At 28.7% G+C, this 23,045-nt stretch overlaps 1 protein-coding gene across 3 annotated transcripts in view; it reads right to left on the reverse strand.

Annotated features, from left to right (window-relative positions):
• The window catches only part of LOC101239697 (GATOR2 complex protein WDR59), a 214,285-nt gene that overhangs the window by 154,632 nt on the left and 36,608 nt on the right, over positions 1-23,045 (reverse strand). For all 3 annotated transcript variants that reach the window (XM_065819078.1, XM_065819080.1, XM_065819079.1), the window contains 5 exons: positions 20,163-20,251; positions 16,656-16,736; positions 16,320-16,446; positions 11,122-11,238; positions 10,314-10,391 (listed from right to left, as the gene is read on the reverse strand). In XM_065819078.1, the coding sequence (XP_065675150.1) occupies positions 10,314-10,391; positions 11,122-11,238; positions 16,320-16,446; positions 16,656-16,736; positions 20,163-20,251 (492 nt within the window). The remainder of the gene's footprint in view (positions 1-10,313; positions 10,392-11,121; positions 11,239-16,319; positions 16,447-16,655; positions 16,737-20,162; positions 20,252-23,045) is intronic.

Raw genomic sequence — 23,045 nt, forward strand, 5'->3', positions numbered from 1 at the left:
ATTGTCTTGCAGAAGTGTTCTCCGGAGCTGTCATCTATACTCTCAAAACTATTCAAGTGCATATCAGAGTCTTGTTTTCCAGCCTGATGGAAAGCGGCATCTGTTATCCCTATTTTCAAAAATTCTGGAGAGCGATCTGATTCGTCTAACTACCGTTCCATAAGTCTTCTTCCTATTATAAGCAAGGTTTTTGAATCTTTAATTAACAAACACTTAATTTCTCATCTTGAATCTAATCACTTACTTTCTGACCATCAATATGGATTTCGATCTTCTCATTCTACAGCTGATTTGCTAACAGTAATAACTGACAGGTTTTATCGTGCATCAGATAAAGGTGGAGAGGTTAAAGCCATCGCTCTTGACATTTCAAAAACTTTTGATAAAGTTTGGCATGCTGGTCTTCTCCGTCAGCTTTCTTCTGATGGTGTATTCGGCAACATCTTTAAGATCATTGAATCCTTCCTTTCCAATCGTAGCATAAAAGTTGTCCTTGATGGACAACACTCTTCTTCTTATTCTGTAACTTCAGGGTAACTCAAGGTTCTATCCTTGGCCCTATACTCTTTTTAACTTACATTAGCGATCTTCCAGATATTCTCACATCTAAGGTGGCATTGTTTGCTGATAATACTACCATTTATTCTTGTCGTGATAAGAAACCAACACCCTCTGATTGCTTGGACGGGGCATTTGAGCTTGAAAAAGATCTCACTTCTGCTACAGCATGGGGCTCACAGTGGCTGGTGAAATTGGACCTGCTCTTGCAGCCAACCTCCAGCCATTATCACATCATCGTAGTGTTGCTTCTCTTTCTCTTTTCTACAAATACTATAATGGGCACTGCTCTAAAGAGCTAGCATCTCTTGTGCCATCTACTAAAATTCATTCTCGTGTTACTCGTCATTCAATTAAATGTCATCCTTTTTCTGTGACTGTTCCTAAATACTCGAAAAACGCTTATTAGTCTAGTTTTTTTCTTTGAACATCAGCTCTTTGGAATTCGCTTCCTTCATCATGCTTTCCTGATTCATATATTCATATAATTTGCAATCCTATAAGTTGTCCGTCAATCGTTATCTTGCTCTACCATCTTCATCTTTTCTCTTTCAGTTACTTCCAACTTTAATTAGTGGCTGCTTGCAGCCTTGTTGGAAGCGAAGATGTTTAAAATATATATATATATATATATATATATGTATATATATATATATATATATATATATATATATATATATATATATATATATATATATATATTTATATATATATATGTATATATATATATATATATATATATATGTATATATAAATGTAATGTGCTGATGCTAGGTCAAGCCAAATTATATCGGCATAATCATTAATTGATGCTTTGCAATCAACAGCATTAATCTCTTTTGAATACACTCTCTTAAGTAGACCTGTTGGTTGATTGCTACGCCCTTTGGGAGAAAGAAAGGCTTTGCTCTGAAAGCAAAGCCAGACAAACAGTTGCAGGAGTTACTGAAACATTGCTGGTATAGAAAGTGCTGTTGTCATTGATGTGCGAGTACAATTCATCGTCCAAAATGCTTTGGGATCCTGATTTTCTCTCTTGTATGGATAAAAACTTGTTTTTGAACATCAGGGAGATGTATTGATTACTGCATTGAAATTATTGAGCTGCTATGCATTAAAAATGGTGTCTTTATGGTCAAACATCACTTTATGTTGGTTTTTGTCATAATTATGTTTTTTGCCACTACCCTTAGTTCTTTGGTGGCCAGATTCGTTTTCAGCTTGGTCGATAATCCACTAGATGATACTTCTCATGTGTTTTCACACAAGAAGTATTAATTCACCATTAAGCAATTTTTTAAGTGCTTAATGGTGAATGGTTTTCCTTCTATTGGCTTAATCTTAAGCTCAAATTTATTGGAATCCAATATTGAGAAACAGTAACTATTATAATTATTAAAACAACTATTGTTAGCATGGAGATGCTTGTATCAGGCTTGGACAGGAATGGTGTGCGATTGAACGCTATTGCTGACCACACAAGTGATTTTTTTTATTGACAACTTGACCAAGAGTGTTAAGATGTTCTGATGATTTTAACATTTCAGAAACGCGCTGAAAAAAGAAACGCTAAGCTAAACTTAAACTAGGAAAAAAAAATTAAAAACATTACAGATTTCCTTACGAAATAGAAAATATATATTAAAATAAAACTCAAAAAACTCGAAAAAATTACTTTTTGTTACAATTTTAATTGAGCTTGAAATAAATTACTTTAAAACTTATAAAATTTATGCAAAACGCTTATACAAATTACTTCTAATGATTGTTTAATAAATGAATGAATTTTATTTAAATTATCGTAAAGTGAAATTAAATTATAGAAAAGAAAAAAATATAATATTCTTAAATTGTATAAACATTTTTTTCAAAAAATTGCAAAAAAAATTTAAATAATAACATAATATTTTAAAAATAGTAACTTTTAATCATTTCGTTAGAAGGTCAAGTTTTATAAAAAAAAAAATTTTCTTTGTAAATATAGAAACAAAAAAAAAAAAACCATTTAAATCATAGCATTGCAACAGGAAGATTTTAATTTAACTTATTCATAATTTAAAGTAACTTAAAAAATAATCTTTTATAAGATTTTTAGAAAGACCCTGAAAATAATTACAAATGTTTAAATTTATTATAAAAATACATGCCTAATAACAAAAAATTTAAATATAACATTTAATTTAAACAAAATATTTTATTTTAAACAATCATTATAATTGATTTTTAATTTATTTAAAGCCTTCGCATAAAAAAAAACTTTAGAATAAATCAGCCATTAAATTATTATTAATTATGTTATTTATAAAATAACGATTTTTTTATTTGCATTTAAATTGTTAAAACATTAAAACAGCCGTGGTCAAATTGCAAAGAAAAGAAAATTTTTCTTTACAATTTGAAAAAAAGCGTGGTCAGTTACAGCATGCGATAGCACGCCATTCCTGTCCAAGCCTGTTAAATATGTGTGAGTTTTTGTCTTTCCTGTAGTGTTCAATCAACCATGTTTTGAGGTGGGGAAAAGTTTCACCTATATAACAGGAATTATATCCTGAACATACAAATTTATAAACAACGGATATTACATATTAAACATATTAGAAATTTCAAAAGAGGTAAAAATTAAATTAAAGTTTATAAGTTTGCAATGTTTTTTAATGATAGATTTTAAACTCTTTTTTGTTTGATCAGATATATTACCAACATAAGGAAGTGTAAAGTTGTTTTCTGTGACTTCTTGGATTTTGAATTCGTATTTATAAGCAGAAACGGTTTTTTTGTTAAGAATTATGAGTTTTATTTTCAAGTTGGGATATATGTTGCTTTTGAGAAAGTTAAAAAGATTATTAATGTCATAGTAAAAACTACATTTAAAGGTTCTATCAATGAAGCATTTAATTAAATTTAAAGACCTGAATATGTTTTTTTATGAAAAATGGAGGTACATAAGGAACTATTTACTTTGTTTATGTTAATGTCAGAGAAAGAGATATTATATTCTTTTTCCAAGGTAAAAGATATTGAATTATGTCTTTTATTGATATAGTCAAGAAAATGACATCATTCAATTTCTCATGGGAATTTCGCATCATTTTCTGATGGGAATGCGGCATAAATATCATCAACATAATGTTTGTAAATTACCAGCTTGACTTCATTGTATAATTTTAGCCATTTTTCTTCAAAATGACACATAAATAAATTAGACACCATTTGGTAGAAAGTCTATTTTTTAAATTGAAAATGTGATTGTAATGTTGTAAAGATGAAGAATTTCTTTAAATTAATTTTTTTAATTTTAAGATTATCATTACTGCTTAAAATTTAATTAACAACAATATTAATGGTTTCTCAAAGAGGTACATTAGTTTATAGGCTTGTGACGTCATAAAATACTAAGTATTTTCCATCCATGTTAGCTTGGTTCACACCTTTTGCAAAACTGAATGAACCTTTTGTACAAAACTCTGAAGGTATCATTTATTTTGTACAAAACTCTGAAGGTGACAGTAAATCTCATAAAAACTTAGCTAATTGATATGTAGGTGCCAATTGATTAAACGATAAGTCTGAAACTAAAATTCGGATTTTCAGAGACCATAATTACGAGCAGGTTGCAAACCAGAAGGATAAATTTTATTATATATTACAACATCAAAAAAACTTTTATTTTTTAATTTTTTTAAAAAGTTGTGTTTCTAATAGTAACAACTTTATTTTAATTTTAACAATTTGATCACTTATTAATTATTCCTTCGTCATGTTTTTCTGTCTAGAATGACAACACCATTTTATTTGTGTTATTTCATAACTTTTTTAGTATTTCATGCTTTTTTAATGTCTCTTTAGACGGATGATAGTTGTACCAATAAGAAGTGGCTAAATAAGAAAGTTTAGTTTTGAGTCTACTTGAATCTTCCTTATTTTTGAAGTTACTCTGAAGAAATCAGTTAAGTAGCTCTTAGACTTATTGGTTAGTATTAGAATAATACATTTTAGTGAAAGTGAAAAACTTAAACCATTTTTAAGAATATCTGTTTCTTCATTAAAGAGCTTATAAGAAGAGAGATTTGTTGTTATATTCAAAAATTTAAAATCACACATATACAAACATCTACATGCTAACAATAATTGTTTTAATAATTATAATAATGACTGTTTCTTGATATTGGATTCCAGGCCGCCAATAAATTTGAGCTTAGGATTAAGGAAAATTTGTTCATTGAATGTAAAAAATCCAGATATGAACAAACAGTTAAACTGTTATAAGATATTACTTTTCAAATAAGTTACCATTTTATTAGTTGTTAATCTTTTGTTAAATAATTTAATATCTTTTTATTGTATTTTTTGCTATTACCTATTTTGTCGTAATTAATAAAAAAATTATAATTCTTATTTTATTTATAAATGTGATTCATATTCTATGACACATTCTACAAAACCTTTTTTAAATGTGATGCAAACATATTCTATGACACATGTAATGCAAACATATTCTATGACAAATATGATGCAAACATATTCTGACACATGCTATGAAAACATATTCTATGACACATGTGATGCAAACATATTCTACGACACATGCAATCCAAACATGACACATTCTACAAAAACCTTTTTTGATATCTTTGATGCAAATTTTCCAAAAAAAGAAATAAATCTAATAAATTTTAAGTCATCGTGGATTAATAAGAACATTAAAAAGTCTTTAAAAATTAAACAATAATGTTAAATAAAATATTTAAAAAAACAAACAATTGAAAGCAAAATTTTATACAAAAACTAGGCCAAACAATTAAAAAGTCAAGTAGAGCCAGTCGTAAATTAAAGTCATGTTTTTTGCCTAAAGCTATATAAATTAAATGGTCAAAAGTTTGGTTCACTTGTTTTTTTTTTCAACTGCAATTTTCTTCAAAAATTGAGGCTCCTTCTATTAAAAACTAGCGTAACACTTTAAGAACTTATTTTGGCATTTATTTTAATTTTAATGAGATTCACACATCTATTTGTGCACCTAGAGTGTAGGTTTGTCATCATTACAATAATGAATAATTTGGGTATATTTTACTGTAATATTTAGATATATTTTGCTGTAAAACTAACATAATTAACTTTTTTTCACTGTTGCTATTTATTGTTTTATTATTATACAGAAAGGTAATCAAAACATTGTTTTTGTTAAATATTGTAACGTTTATAGAATAATTATTATGAACATTAAAACAATGTAAAGTATTTTTTTCTTGTATTGAAATTGAAGACAAGTATATATTTTTTGTTTTGATTGACAAAAAATGGGTAATTAAGCAGAGCTAAGTGTGGAAAAACAAGCTGTTATTGTGGCATTACACAAGGTTAATCAACACAATAAATTGCTTCACAAATGAATGTTTCTCAATATGCAGTTATGAGAGCATTGCGAAGAAAGTAAGAAACTGTATGTAAAGTTGTCATCGTTCAGGTAGGCCAAGAGCAGTGTTGAACCACGAAGACAAATTTATCCATGTTCAAAGTAAAAGAAATTGTTCTCGAACTGCTCCCAAAATTTGCCAAGAACTTAATTCTATGCAGCGAAAATCTGTTTCAACCGTATAACGATCTCTTCGCCATTACGGTTTTAAAGAATGCGTTGCTGCCAAAAAAACCGTTACTACGCAAGCTAAATAAAATTAAAAGGTTAAAATGGGCAAAAAAAAAATTAAATTGGATAATTCAATAATGGTCTCAAGCCTTGTTTACTGATGAGTCAAAGTTTGATATTTTTTGAGGAAATTGTCGTTAATATATTCGTCGTTTATTTGGAGCACGCATGATAAAATAATACCTGATCCCGACAGTCAAGCATGGTGGTGGGTTAACCATGGTCTGAGAAGGCTTTGCTGGAAAAAAAGTTGGTGACCTTGTGCGAATTGAGGGCATCATGAATTAAAAAAAAATACCTAAACATTCTCTAAAAATATGTATTTCTTAGCAAGAAAAGAATTGTGGATTGCGAATATGTTTTTCAACAGAATAACAATCCTAAACACGTCTAAATTCTGCCATTCCTATATTGCAGCCAAAGAAAAAAAAAATGAACTAAAATATATGAAATGGTCTCCTCAGCCACTGGATCTAATTCCGGTGACTGAGGAGGCCATTTCATATATTTTAGTTCATTTCTATCTAACTCATCTCATAAAAACTCTGATTGAGTTTTTATGAGATGAGTTCTATCTAATTTGTCTCCGATTGTGACAAGTTAGATAGAAATGTTAGAAAAATGCAACCAACCAATGAAAAACACCGTTGGCTACTCATACAAACATGCTAGAAACAAATATCAGCTGAATCATTGCAGAAAATGATTGTATGAATGCACAGAATAAGTGCTGCTGTTATAAAAGCAAAGGGAGGATACTTTAAAGAATCAAAAACTTTAAAAACTACTGAAAATTTTTTAAAAATATTTTTCTATATATATTCTAATATATATTTTAAAATAATTATATCTTGAACAAATAATTATTTTATTGTAAACAATATGAGTAGTTGAAAGTGATTCGGAAAGTCTATTTTTTTTTTAAATTATCGAAAATATACTTCATAATCCGCAAAATAATCTCCTATTTTGCTGAAAATATGAATATTTTATTATAAACAATAAAAATATACCCCTATGATGAGAAAAGTCTTAATTTTTTTTTTGCATATTGTTAAACTAATCAAGTGAACCCAAACTTTTGACCAGTAGTGTATTTAAAACTTTGGACATAATAAATCCTATAAATAATTTTGTATTTCCACTAACAACTAGTTTAAATGCTTTTGAAGTACCATTTGCAGAATTCAAAAGTGCCTTTAAAGTGCTTAAATCTAATAAAGCAATAGATCCAGATGATATAAATGGAAACATAGTCATTAATTTATACAATCACACAAAAGATATTATATTTAAGGTTTTTAATTGTTCAATAAATCAAGGAACTTTTATGGAACAACTGATGGTAACTAAAGTTATATTCAAAGGAGATAAACTAACAAATGTTAGTAACTATAGTTCAATCTCAGTCCTCTCTGTTTTTCCCAAAATTTTATAAAGAACTTTATTCAACCAAATTTTTAATCATCTCTCTGTAAATAATATACTCTATGATGATAAGTATGGTTTTTAAAAAAATAACTCTACTGAACACGCAGTAGTTCAACTCACTTGATGCATTACAGATTCTTTTGAAAAATCCCTATTTACTTTAGGAATTTTTATAGACTTACCTAATGCTTTTCATACAATTAATCACAACATTTTCATAAAAAAATTGAAACATTATGGTATCACTGGCAAAGCCTCAACATTGTTAAAAAAAACTACTTAAAAAATGATAAACAATTTGTTAATAAAGATGCATCTTTGTATTCAAATGTTTTAGAAATACCATGTGGAGTTCCACAAGGTTACATACTCGGACCATTATTTTTTCTTATTTATATCTTATTTCTATTATGATCTCCATAGAGCCTCTAACTTAATGACAATAAGGTTAGCAGATACTAATCTTTTTTTGTCCCACAACAACATCAACAAGTTATTTCCTGATATGAATGGTGAACTAAAGAAAGTTTCCGGCTGGTTTAAATCAAATAAATTTTCACTAAACATCAAAAAACAAAATGGATTCTCTTTCATACAGCTTCAAAAAAACATATGCTTGTGAAATGTTTATATGTTTATATGCTTATTATTATAATATATACATATAATAACATTCATATAAAAAGAACCATGTAACAAATTTTTTACGCGTTATTATAGATGAAAATCTCTCATGGTAATACTGCAATGGTAACTTATGAAATAAAATTTCTAAAAGTATTGGAATCCTTTATAAATCGAAAAGCATTTTAATGAGATATACTTTTATTCAACTATATTACTCTTTGATTCACTGTCATATTAGTTATAGCAATGTTGCCTGGGGGAGTACCCTCAAAACTAAGTTAAAGCCACTACATTGTCAGCAGAAGTATGTAGCAGGTCTTATTAATTTAAAAGATTGTTTTACTCATACCAAGCCTCACTTATTTAACATGAACATTCTTAATATTTATGAGGTTAATATTTTCAACATACCTTGCATTATGTTTATATGCAAAATTAACTGGTGTCCATTTACTTTTGGTGATTTATATTCAAATAATGAAAAAAACAAATATACATTGCAAAATAATAATTTTATAAGACAACCAAAATTTAAATCAAATATTGGCATATCTTGCATTCCATTCTGTGGAGTATTTTTATGGGACAAAATAGTTTTTAAAAACTTTGATTTTATTTGTGAATGGAGTTAATATCCCTCTAAAAGAAAACTAAAAGAAATCATTTTTTTGATTGATAACATTTTTCTCTATTTTTGAACATTTGTTTTTAATCACTTCTTAAAGTATTTAAACATTCTATTTTAAAAGAAAACTTTTATTTTAACATTATATACATTTAATCACCGTTTGTTACTTTTTCATGCTTTTGTTTTTATTTTGCTATTTTATTTATATTAACCATTCTAGCTGTTCTCTAGCGGTTCTCAAAGACAAGATATGGTCTTCTACGGTTCTCTGCATTAAAGAGTAAGATTTTTACTCTCTGCAAATAGTAAAAATCTTACTATTTACATAATATATATTTAAATTTAGATTTAAATGTTCAATTAAATACTTTAAACTTTAATTTATAGAACTTAATGAGTTGAGTATAACAAAGGATTTTTGTAAGTAAAATGATTCTGGAACATTCTGCCCATTTGTGTTATATTATTATATTTTATGCAAAATACAACCTATCTGCAAAAGATTACTATCTGTCTAACAACATCTGTAGGGTAGTCCATGATCATCTGTACACATCTGTAGGGTAGTCCAAGATCAACTGTATTTATTTTTTACTCCAACAACATCTGTCCAATATCATCTGGAAATTCAATGATCCCAAAGAACATATTTAGGAAGATGTAGCTACATCTGGTAATTTTTCTCCAAGTCCAATAACATCTGGAAGATTTTCCTCCAGATATAATTACATCTGAAAAAAATCTTATATGTAACTACATCTGGTTAAAGTAATGCATTATTATTTAATTTTTTTTTCCAGATGTAACTACATCTGAAAAAAACCATATATGTAACAATATCTGGTTAAAATAATGCATTTTAATTTAATAATTTCATAAAATCCTGTAGTTATTTTTAATATATTTGAAAAGTAACTAAGTCTGTAGAATTCACAGATGTAGTTGTACAGATTTAGTTATTTTTAACATAATTGAAAAGATCTAAATACATCTGTAAAATTTCCAGATGTAGTTGCACAGACGTTGTTATATTTAGATAATTAAAAAGATGTAACTACATCTGTAGTAGTCATATACCTTTTACACAGATATTATTAGACATCAATAAAATTTCAGATGTTGTTGAACAGATGTTAATATACCTCAGTGTATTTACAGATGTTGTAGGACAGATGTAGTTATACATCATTAAATTTACAGATGTTGTTTGAAACATGTTATTAGACATAGCAAAAACTGATGTTGTTATCCTGACCCCAATCAATCTGTCCAACTATGCTGGAACAATTAGATCAACCTTTTTATTTTGTTAAAAAAAAGCTGTCAGAATGTCCAAAAAATCAAAAATCAATTCATATTTTTGGGAGTTCTTATCCTTCCCATCAAACCTACACAAAAGATCATGCTAAATTATAAATTATATACAGTAAATCGGGCTTTCCAAACAGGAGAACCAGTATTGATAGAACCTTGAGATTGCAATGGAGAGTTGATATTCCAAAACTATAAAGGAAAAAAAAACACTGAGTTTTTAAATACATTTTTAAAAAGTTAGTTAAAAATTTAGTTTAAAAAATTAAATAGAAAATAATCCAATGTAAATGCTTAAAAGAACCATAATTTTTTTAACTTAAATCTTAATATTTATTATATTTTAAAGAATTCTGATTAAAAGTAATTATACATATATATGTTTAATGGATATTTATTAAATACTTAAATTTATCATTTATGTATTTACTGATAATGGCATTTCTGAATTTTTATTTACCAATTCATTCATAAATAATGTGAATATCATAAATATGAAATTAGTTACTATGGCTATTTCACTCAATGTAAAAGTGAGCGTGATATCACAAGTTTATAAAGAAAAATTAAAATTCAGCCAAGTTCATTATTTTCCGCATTTATTCAAAAATCAATCTAACTGTTATGTTATTTGCCTGGCAATTAGAAAACATTATATAAAAATTTTTTATATTCACTGAAGTAACTCAAGCAATTAAAAAACATATAAAAATCTCCTCTATTTAACTACACAACATCAATTGATGTTAAAAAAAAATTTTGTAAATCAAAACTCTTGACTCTGTGGAAATACATATCTAAACTCCAGATTAACATATGTCTAGCATAATCAAACAAAATCATACCTTAAATGTACAATTAAACAAAAACCTTAAATAAGAAAATACTATTAAAAAATAAAAACATAAAAAAGAAAAAACACCTTAACAGTAGAATCATTGCTTGCTGTTGCAAATTGTGACTCATTTTGAGGTGACCAATCTAAGCCATGAATTTTGGATAAGTGGCCAGCAATATAAACTAAAGGGTTATTTCCATTCTAAATAAAGTTAATAACTTTATGAATAAAAATTATTAATAAAGTTATTAACCTTACTAATATCTAATCAAATGAATAAAAACTATAAATAAAATAGTTTAAAAAAATTTATTAGTAAAAAATTATATAAACTGGATATACCTTACTGAGATTTCAAAAATCATTTCTAAATTTAAAACAATGAAATTTATTTTCTACCTTTTAATCTTTACCTTTAGCTAATGGCTTCTAATTATTTACCGTTTGAAAATTTTGACTTTTTTGCCGACTAAATATCCCAAAATTGCCCTTTTGAGGGTTGATTCTTTTTATATTGGGGACTCCAAAGCAATAAATTTTAAAATCCTGGATTAAAATCCAAGGGAGATATTTGGCTTTGCATTTTTTAATTTTTTTTTTTAATTTTTTGAAGAAATAGTTTTTTTACCATACTCTAACGATTGCAACACCGATTCCCTTTGGACAGTCATTTAGAATTTTCTCTTTACATAATCATTGTTAATTGCTACACAAGTAATTCCCTCCGGACCAATATTTGTCACACTCTCTTTAGACAATCATAGTTGATTGCAAAAGTATTTCTTTGGAGACAAATTTAGCACAAAGAATTTCCACATAAATGAAATAAAAAGATGTAGCACTAAACTTATGATAGTCATGATACGAGAAACTATAAACAGTTTAACAGTAATTCAATATATAAACGTACATAAAAGTTACAAATTTCAACATGAGTTTCTTTTTTTATATCACGATAAAAAATATTACACATACAAACTAAATAAAAATAATAATGCATAGGTATTGAAATCATTGTTATTTTTAGCTATTTTTAGAAAAAAAAAATGCCTACATTTTTCAAAGACCATGATGATTGCAGAAGGACAGTGTGTTATTTGTATGAAAAAAAGTGACAGAGAAATTTCAAAACATTTCATTTCTGAGATTCATCGCTTGATTTCATCAGATGTAAATTTTCAGGATAAAAGAGTCCCACTTGGAATTTGTGTTACATGCCGTTGCAACCTAAAAAAATTGGGTGATGGAGCTAATGCCTTAAAGGCAATACAACTCTACAGTTTTGATTCCACTGTTGTGAAGCCAAAACAAGACTTACAACATGTTGTGATTGCATTATTTGTCAAATTGCAAAGGTGAAAGGCAAAGCAAAGCATCCATTTGAAAAGGGTCTTGCATCAAAATCTTTGCAATAAGAAAGAAAGTCAGTTGAAAAACAATGCACAAAATGCTTGTCTATCATTGCTCGTAAAATTTCTCACTTGCAGTGATACAACTCGCCGTGCTTATATCAATTTGCATTGGAAGATTCTGTGGGCACAGAACAAGTTGCTTCATCTGTCATTGCATCGAAAGAAGCATCTCCGGGCAGAACAATTTATCTTGGTCGAGTTTATGGTAAACCTCTTCTAATAAGAAAAGGTTAGTTATTTTATTATTCTGTAGATTCTGAGCAATACAATTTATATGTGAAGTAACTGATTTAGTTTTCTTTCTTAAGGAACATCTGCAGCTCATTCATTTTTTCAAGGCCCTTTGACAACAAAAAATATGGTTGATATTTAGTAGAGTACTGGGCTTTCAAACAATAAAATCAGAAAGCTTGGATCTTTTCTAAACCAAATTAGTCCAGTTCATCTTCTTGAGTCAAATTTTCAACAGAAATTTGCATCAGCAGGATCTAGTTGAAAGGATTTTTTCATTGCTACCAATGTAAAATTGCCAGATTCTAATGAGGTTCGTGACATTGTTCATTACATCAATTTAAAAACCCTAAAGGAAAACATCACAGTTTCGAAAGATTTGATGAACTCCGACACTGTGAAACTGGGCCTTGATGGTGGAGGGTCCTTTTTAAAAAAAAACAAAGCCAGTTTGAGTCTAATTTCTGAACAACAAACAGAACAACAAAGTTCAGTAAAAAAGCCAATTAAGTTGGTTTCAAGGGAAAATTTTAAAAGCACAGGTGTCAAAAAGCAAGTAATTGTAGTATCCTCTGAAAACACCCCTGTAACATTTAGCAATATCAAACTGATTTTGGGCCTAATGCAAATTAACGAATTAACAAATTGACAAATTGATTTTGTCATGTGACATGAAGCTTGCAAATATTATCTGTGGAACTCAGTTTCAAAGTTGCAAGCATCCTTGCTGCTAGTGCAACATTGAATCGACAAATTTGAACAACTGTGGCCAACTCAGAACATTTGGAACAATCAGAGAACAACATCAAAATTTTATTTTATCCTGTGCTGATCTAAAGAAATCAAAAGAATTTGAGAATATGATCCATTTTAATATTTGGGCACCCGGGCACCCGAAATATTTTTAAAGAAACACAGAGGTTTTTAAAAAAGTAGCATAAGTGCTCATATAACCCAGACCACTTGGTAATATGAGCACTTTAGATAAGCTCAAAAAAATAACATTAAGTAAAAAAATATCAGCTTGACAATTAGAACTAATTTTTGGAATATAATGATCCGTTATTAACAAAACTTATCATTAAAAGATCAAATTTTAAACCACTTTTTGTTGAAACATTACTGCTATGATTCCCGCTAAAAAAATTAGTTCACTATTTTTTCAATTTTATTAACTCAAACATTTAAACGAAAAAAAATTCAAATTTTTTGAATTTAAAGTACAGAAAAATATTTAGTATTGTTAAAATATTAAAAGTTTTTACTATGTTTTGTTTTTATTTTAAAAAGCAATTAAAAACAATGCTATTTTAGGACATTAAACTAGGTAATTTCCATGAAAAACATTGGGTAATTATAAATAATCATATACTGTTTTTCAAACAAAAATGGATTGGATTTTTAGCTAACATATTTTTCTTTATGAAAAAATTAATTTTAATAATTTAGCACCAAAATTTCATGTCACAGATTTATTCATGCGTGATGATATTGTTTTAACAAAGCAAAGAATTTAATAGCACTTTAATTAGATGATAGCCACTAATTACTACATATAAATTTACGGTAATTGTACTGATTCCTGTTATCACCACATATAATCGATTCGAAAAATACAAAACAACTTTAACTTCACTTCTTAATTCTAAGAAATCTCCAAGTATGCTCATATTATCAAGGTGCTCATATCACCCTAATATACCCTATACCTACTATAGTGTATATAAATTTACATTTATATTACAATTACATTTTTCAAATTTTTTGGTTACTTTATTCCATGAGACTTTTTCAGAAAAAAAAGAAAAAACAAAGGATAATGATTAGGGTGGTCCTTAAAAATAATTTTAAAAAAGTCTGCTTTTACCCTTTAAAAGTGTTCTATATAATAAAATAACAGTAAACTTAAAAATTTTTAGAAAAAAAATATTTTAAGGGGTACCCCAAGACCCTTGAACATTTAATAGTTCCTAGTATTATAAAAAAAAAATGTATTTCAAAAATATGTCATGTTGGGTCTTAAATGAAGCTAAATATATATTAGAATGGTTCAAAAACAAACATTTTTGAAAAATATCTGCAGCTTGCACCTCAATGTGTTCTATATGATAAAATAACACTGGATTTAGAAGTTTTTTGAATAAAAAATACTTTTAGGGGTGCCTCAAGATCTTTGAACATTTAATTGGTCCCTAAAAAACTTGGTCTGCTAAAAAACTTAGATTGGGAAACAGTTTTTTTGTTTCAACAAAACAATGATCCAAAACAAAAAAACTAAAATCTTTCTTGATAAAAGCAGCAAATAAACATTTAAACATTTTAGAACAGCCAGAGAGACAAAGACAGAGATTTAAATCCAAAAGAACATTCATGGACTTTATTAGATAAAAAAACAGGTCATTTACTAATACTAATAATAATAATAATAGTAATAGTAATAATTTACTAAAAAAGGAGATTTGAAGAAAGCAGTTGTTAGCATCAATCAAGCTTCTAGTTGAAACCAAAATGCTTGAAAGATGTAATTAAAACTAAAGAAGGACCAACTAAATATTAGGTATAATAAAGTATATATTAAGTATATATTAAAATAATTAGTATACTAAGTATAATAAAGTATAATAAAATATAAAAACTTGAAACTCTCATTTATTCTAATAAACTGGTATTTGTTTTCAGCATTAACCTGTAACGTTTTTTTTTTTATAATTATTATTTTATGTGCAAGCGTTTTTATTCCCTTCTTTTAGTTTAAAATTTCTAATCAGAAAATTCTAAACATATAGAAAAATTTTACTACTTTTTTTTCGAAGGTTTTTTAACAAACAAAAAAAATTTGACAAAAAAAGTTCTTTATAATTAATGCATGATGCAATACTTTATTCAAATTTGTTCATTTTATTGAAAAACTACTTTGCACAATTAAGTTCTGTTCTCACAGTATTGATGTTTAGTGTTGTATTACAATAACAATAACATACAGTTACAAATTTTAGATGAAGGATTGAATGATATGCAGCTTAATAATTTTCGAGTAAAAAATGAAAATTTTTTTTCTTTAAGTTTCCAGATTTCCTGACAACTTTGTATCATTCCTATACTTAACTGAATTAAATAATTTCAAGTGGTTTAAAAGAATTTAAAAGAAGTCTTGCTAATGCCTGTATATTTTTTCTATGTAATCTGGTTTATTTAACAAAATGATAGCTTAATATACAATATTCCTAGATAAAGCCCTGATTTTTCATGATGCATGTAGATCTGTTGATGCAGTTGCTGGGTTTTTTCTTTCGTATTATCGATTATGCAAATTAATAATTGACTTTATGTAGAAAGTATGACTTTATGTACAGCAAGTCAATTATCGACTTCAAACATAATGTCAATTATTATTTCACATAATCAGATCCCAATCTGACCTGATCGCTTGCATCATAGCTTTTTATATAATAATAAGCAAAAAGAATAAGCAAAAAGAAAAAACAATGAAAAAACCCTTAGCCCCTCAATGTATGTACTGAAGCCCCCTCATCAGCTCCCTACTTTCAGTATGACATCAGACTGTTTAGCTAAATATGCAATATTATATAAATACAAATGTATAATAGGTGAAATCTTAAATATAATTAAATAAATTACTCTGATATCCCATATTCTCACATCTCCATCATGCGCACTTGCAAATAAGTTTTTATTTCTTCTATTCCATTTTACTTGTGATGATCCAGCTACTGTAGTAAATAATGAGGATGGTTTACGGGTTTGTCTGTAAAAAAAAAAAGGTATTTATATATTGCCATTTAAATAAAATAAAGACATATTAAAATATAACAATTATTATTTTTCTAAAACTATTATAATAAACATATTATTCAATGTTATTATAACATCTTATTCATATATTCATTATAAAGAAATAATTAATATTTATTAATAACAAATACATTTTTTAATATTCATTGAAAATACATTTACCTCACATCCCATAAATTTATATACATGTCCATGGAACATGTTAACAAAGTATGTGGCTCAAAATAACTCCAATTTATATCACTAAAAAAAAAAGAAAATGTAAGACAATTTTTGTGCTTGAATATAAAGTGTTAAATTTCAATTGCTTATGTCAAAAGACTGTGGAAAACTATATATGTGTTAAATATAAAGTGTTAAATTTCAATTGCTTATGTCAAAAGACTGTGGAAAACTATATATGTGTTAAATATAAAGTGTTAAATTTCAATTGCTTATGTCAAAAGACTATATATATAATGTGTTAAATATAAAGTGTTAAATTTCAATTGCTTATGTCAAAAGACTGTGGAAAACTATATTGAGCAAAAACTTTAACATTATGATAACAGCACAAAAAAAAAATTTTTTTTTTTTTTTTTAGACAAAAAAGTAGCCTACAAATTTAGTCTTCCATGATGTTTTAATATACTGTCCTTGATAACAACATTAACAGTCCAATATATCTACATGAAAGTGCTTGCCTTTATACTCTAAATAAGAATGAACATTATGTTCTCTTTTAATCTATCGAGATGAGCATTAAGGATATGGAATTTGAGTGACACTCTGCGTTCTATTTTGGCATAAAAATCTAAATCAACTCCATATAGTTTTAGCCCTGAAATTACCCAGGAAGCCATGAACAACTGCAACAAATTATTTGGTCTTACAAATACACTAACTCTAGCCTTACTTCAGATAGCTTTGAAAAATCTAGGAGGTACTTTAAAAGTGCCAACTCTTTGACAAGAGCAATAACAATTAGCTTGATGAGTCCTAACTTGATGCGCAGTTGTAGCATAAACATTTTCTAAGATTCCATCATCAACTCCCACTTCACATTGTTCTTCCTACAGAGAACTAAGTCTATTGTGGACAGCCCTGTTAAATATAGTTTTACAGCTGTCTCAGAGGTAAAGAAAACAAGGAAATTTCATTAAATTGCTAAAAAGTTAGAATGATACCATTTTGTTTCCATAGTCATCGTACTTAACATCTTGAAACTGACGCATTCATTTTTGAAATACATAGCCATCAGAATGGATGGATAGTTATTTTTATTATTAAAGCCACACTGCTTTGAGGATCCAGGATGATGTTTGTTAATAGATACCATATACTTGGGTTACATATGATACCAATTGCCATTAAAAAAAAATATGACCAAAAAACATGCCACATCATTGCAGAAGCCCATCTTTATGACTAAAGAAGTTGAAAACTTTTTTTTTATTTTATTACATTTGTTTTTTGATTTTTTTTGTTGTTTATTTTATATGACTTGCACATTTTTATCCAAGATTTACTAATAAAAATGGCTATCCCTCTTGGGTGGAGTAGGAACAGACAGATTGGAGCTGAGGGATACTGTGGCAAAAAACAAAGAATTGCCTTGATAAATGATTTGAGGTGAATTGTTTCTGAGCAATGCTTTGTGGGATCTACTCTTACTACTAAAAACATAACAAGAAAACACCATGAATGAAAAACTTTATGTAAAATTTTCTTTTAAATTGTGGTAAAATGAACCTCAAATAATAAGCTTAAATAATAAACTTCTTCATAATGGCGCTACCTTCATAATGGCGCTACCTTCGTAATGGAGCTACCATAAAAATACGCTCTAATCAATTGACATATAAAAAAACATATAAAAAAGAAAATTTAAAAAAATTTAATATACTTGTATTGTAATGTATTATCAATGCAGCAATTAGTTACAAATATTTAATATGATAAAAGTTACAAAAAAAAGTCTAGACATTTTCCTAGAAAAACAAGTTCTTTGTTTGACTCAGTATTTCGCCTCATAGAAGTGATGAATGAGCAGTCTTCTAATTACACCTTAGCAGACTTCTAATTTTATTTTTACACCTTTATTTTTATTTTTTGAGAAAGTTTTTCTCAAAAATCTTTAGCATCTTTAATTTTGCTTTCCTGAGTTCAAGTGAATGATAGAAACCAGCTTGTCTCTTAAAACCTCATGTGAATGGATGTTGTGAACTCAAGAAGTTATAGGATACCATTTAATACAGTTACATATATGGATACCATTTAAAATGGGTTCAAGTATATCAAATGTTCTAGTTGATTTTTTATTTCTGATGTCTGATGTAAATCTAATAGTTTAATAAATTAGTTTAATAAATAGTTTATCATAGTATGTCTTTGTATAGTACATCTATAGTGGCCAAAGTGGTTAGCTCGCTGTCCTTCTAAAGTTCATCATGGGGTTCAAGTCCTTTTCTTTACACATTTAATTTTTTTTTCAATTTTTTTCAAATTTTCTAAAATACAAAATAAAACATTTTCAAAGTTCTATTGATATTATATACATAACATGTATAAAGATATTATACCTAAAGATAAACATACATAAAGATACTATAACAAACAGAAGATAATATAACATATATAAAGATATTATATACTATAACAAACAGAAGGGAGAGAATTTATAAAAAAAAGATTTAAACTTCTACAAACATCAAAACACAGGAAGAAATTTGTTGTACATGTCATAGAGATACTTATGTTATTAATGTGCTTAGGTAATTAGTTAAGTCTGCACGTTTAACACACATTAAAGAGACAACTTTCTTTCTTATTGGAAAAAAGATTTTGCATTCAAACTATAATTTTCTACAAAATTTGTTAACGGGGCAAGGGTCCTAATAAGCTGTGGATGTTCTGAAAAAGAATTTATAAAAACCTAAAAGAAACTTTATGTAGAAAGCATATTTAATATGCTCCCCCACACTTGGAATTTGCAGTACAATTCTTGTCACCATATCTAACTCGAGATATATCTAGCCACAAAACATATATCTACCATAAAGCTCTTACCTTACACTTAGTGACTATCAAGATTAAACCTGACAATGCTAACCCAACAGCAAGCAAGAGCCAATCTTATTGAACAATATAAAATCAACAACAAAATCCACATAAATAATTTTGTGGTCCCTCAGTGTCAACCTAATTCAATGTCGTCGAAGTACAGTTTTTGAGCTCCCAGACACATCAAACAACTCAAAGTACAAATTGTTCAAAACTGTGCTGAAAGAAATAACTTTTTTACCAACCATATAGTCAAACCATGGAACTTTAACACAAAACACTGTAAATTCAACAAATATAAATAATTTCAAACATGAACTATCATCATCATACCATTTAACTGTAATTTGATAGCTAAAGACTATTTTCATTCAATAGACTGTATTTTCATTAGAGTGGCCTGGTGTGATGCTCTTCGTCATTAATTTATAAATTTCATTGATTGTGAACAAAATTAAGCTTAAAAAAAAATTTTTTTCTAATGCTTACTAAAAAATATTGAAGTAAGGAATAAGTATAGAAATGGTGTGTATCCGTATTTTATGGGAGAGCTATTAAAAATTATTATACATTATAAATATTATCACACATTATAAACATTATAGACTGTGAAAAGAAGATTTTTACCTTATAGATCTAGTGTGACCTGATAAAACTGTTTTTGGACTGCCATCGTAAAGTTCTTCTGCATTCCATATTTCAACTTTTTGATTCATCTGTTAAAATCATGTAGTTTATTAGCAGTACAAACAAAAAAAATATTACGTATTTTTTATACAACTTTACACATTTTATAAAATTTAATGTTAAGAATGTTAAATTATGTTCAATTATCAAAATTATAAATTTTTGTACTTTTATTTCTATACCTTTTATTAATCATCACCTACTAAATACAATTCAATAAAAAAATAGAAAAAAATCAAATTACAAAAGAAAGAACTCTAATTATGGAAATAAGTATATATTTATAAGTAAATATTTTATCATACAGCTATAACTAGCTTAAATCGAATTTCTATTGTTAAATCGAATATTGAGACTTTAACAATTATTTTTTAAAAAAAATTGTTATTTTATTGTTAGTTTATTGTTAGTTTATTGCAGAAAAAATGACCTTTTAAACTAAAAATGAAAAAAGTTTATTTTTTTAAATTATAATTTCAAAAAAATCTTAAATAATAATTTTTTTATAAAACAATTTCTATTTTTGAAATTTTTATAAAACTTTGCTTCTTTTGAGACCCAACATGACATACTTTTGAAAAATTTTTTTTTACATAATATTAGGGACCCATTAAAATTTTAAAGGTCTTGAGGCACCTCAAGATAATTTCCTAGAGCATTGATATTCTGAAATGAATAGAAAACTTTTGCACACCCAGGCTAAACGAATTGTAAAAAAAACTAAAATTCACTCCACCCTAATGTATCTTAATATATATAAAGGGCAATGTGTGTGTGTTTGTTTGTTTGTTCTCTATAGAAATCCAAACCGCTGGACCGATCTCGATGAAATTTGGCATGGGGGTAGTCCTCGAGGGGGAGAAGGTTCTTAGCTGGGTTTTGACCCCGTACCCCGACCCCCGGGGTCAGGGGGGCCAAAAATGGGATCCAGTGTGGCTCTGCAGCCTCAGCCATGCAATTTGGCAAAACCTAAAAGCTTCCTACCTGTGGAGGAGTGTCAGAACACTTCATTTGACAACAAACATGAGGGTAAAGTTGTCTGGTGATCTGTCAGCAGGAGCCTTTTCCAATCAGCTCCTTGCCTTGGGCAATGGTGAGGCACCAGTTGATGTGCAGACAGGGCTCATTAAGTTCCCTGCCAACTTTTGCACACTGGTGGATTCTGCAGAGGAACTCATTGTCAAGGTGTTTCCCAACATCCAGCAGAGTTTCACCAGACATGACTGGATCTGTGAGAGAGCTATTCTGGCTCCCAAAAATGAGTCTGTCACCAAGATCAATATGCAGATCCAGAAAATGCTCCCAGGCAATGAAAAGTCCTACAACTCCATTGACATGGTTATGGACCCCAGTGAAGCTGTCAACTATCCAACAGAATTTCTGAACTCTTTAGAACCATCTGGATGTCCTCCTCACATTCTTCACCGGAAAGTTGGAGCACCAATCATTCTCCTTCGCAACCTCGACAGTCCCAAGCTCTGCAATGGAACTCGACTCATCATCAAAGCTATCCTTTCAAACTTGATTGAAGCAACTATACTGACTGGATGTGGCAAAGGTGAGAATGTCTTCATTCCAAGGATTCCAATGATTCCCAATGACCTCCCATTCAGTTTCAAGCGCCTCCAGTTTCCAGTCAGGCTGGCTTTTGCCATGACCATTAACAAAGCGCAGGGACAGTCACTCAAAGTGGCTGGCATTAATTTGGAACAGCCCTGCTTTTCTCACGGCCAGCTCTATGTTGCATGCTCCAGAGTTGGATCTCCACGAAATCTTTTCATTTTGACTCCAGAAGAAAAAACCAAGAACATTGTCTATCAGAAGACTCTTCAGTGAAAGAAATCCTCTTTAAAGAAGTCCTATTAAAAGAAAACAATAACAATCCAATGTGAAGAAATTACCTATGATTTAACTTTTGTAACATGTTCAACTTTTTTTTCCAGTGTGAGAGATCAATTTAATTGAAAAAATTGAGTAAATGTTCTTTTGGAAATTCTTGTGGAGATTATTGTGCAACACTAAAAAATATTGCACAATCTTACTGTGCATAGCCCAAAATTAGTATAACAAAGTTCCAGATGCTCATTTACTTTTAAATATTGGCCCGGACAACGCCGGGTAACTCCAGCTAGTCTTAATATATATAAAGGGTAATGTGTGTGTGTTTGTTTGTTTGTTCTCTATAGAAATCCAAACCGCCGGACCGATCTCGATGAAATTTGGCATGGAGGTAGTCCTTGAGGGGGAGAAGGTTCTTAGCTGGGTTTTGACCCCGTACCCTGATCCCCAGGGTCAAGGGGGCCAAAAAATGGGCCCCCCTGACCCCGGGGTCAGGGGGGACCATTTTTTGGACCCATTTTTGGGCCCATCTTTGTGTACAGATATCAGGTAAGCCAGTTTAAATATAAGCCCGGGCAACGCCGGGTAACTCCAGCTATCTTATCTTCTTATCTTATCTTAATCTTAATATATATAAAGGGCAATGTGTGTTTGTGTGTGTGTTTGTTTGTTTGTTCTCTATAGAAATCCAACGATCTCGATGAAATTTGGCATGGGGGTAGTCCTCGAGGGGGAGAAGGTTCTTAGCTAGGTTTTGACCCCGTACCCCGACCCCCGGGGTCAGGGGGTACCCTTTTTTGGGCCAATTTTTGCGCCCATTTTTGTGTACAGATATCAGGTAAGCCAGTTTAAATATTAACCCGGGCAACGCCGGGTAACTCCAGCTAGTATATATATATATGTATATATATGTATATATATATATATATATGTATGTATATATATATATATATATATATATATATATATATATATATATATATA

Source organism: Hydra vulgaris, chromosome 15, assembly GCF_038396675.1.
Source record: "Hydra vulgaris chromosome 15, alternate assembly HydraT2T_AEP".
In the NCBI taxonomy this organism is placed as follows: domain Eukaryota; kingdom Metazoa; phylum Cnidaria; class Hydrozoa; order Anthoathecata; family Hydridae; genus Hydra; species Hydra vulgaris.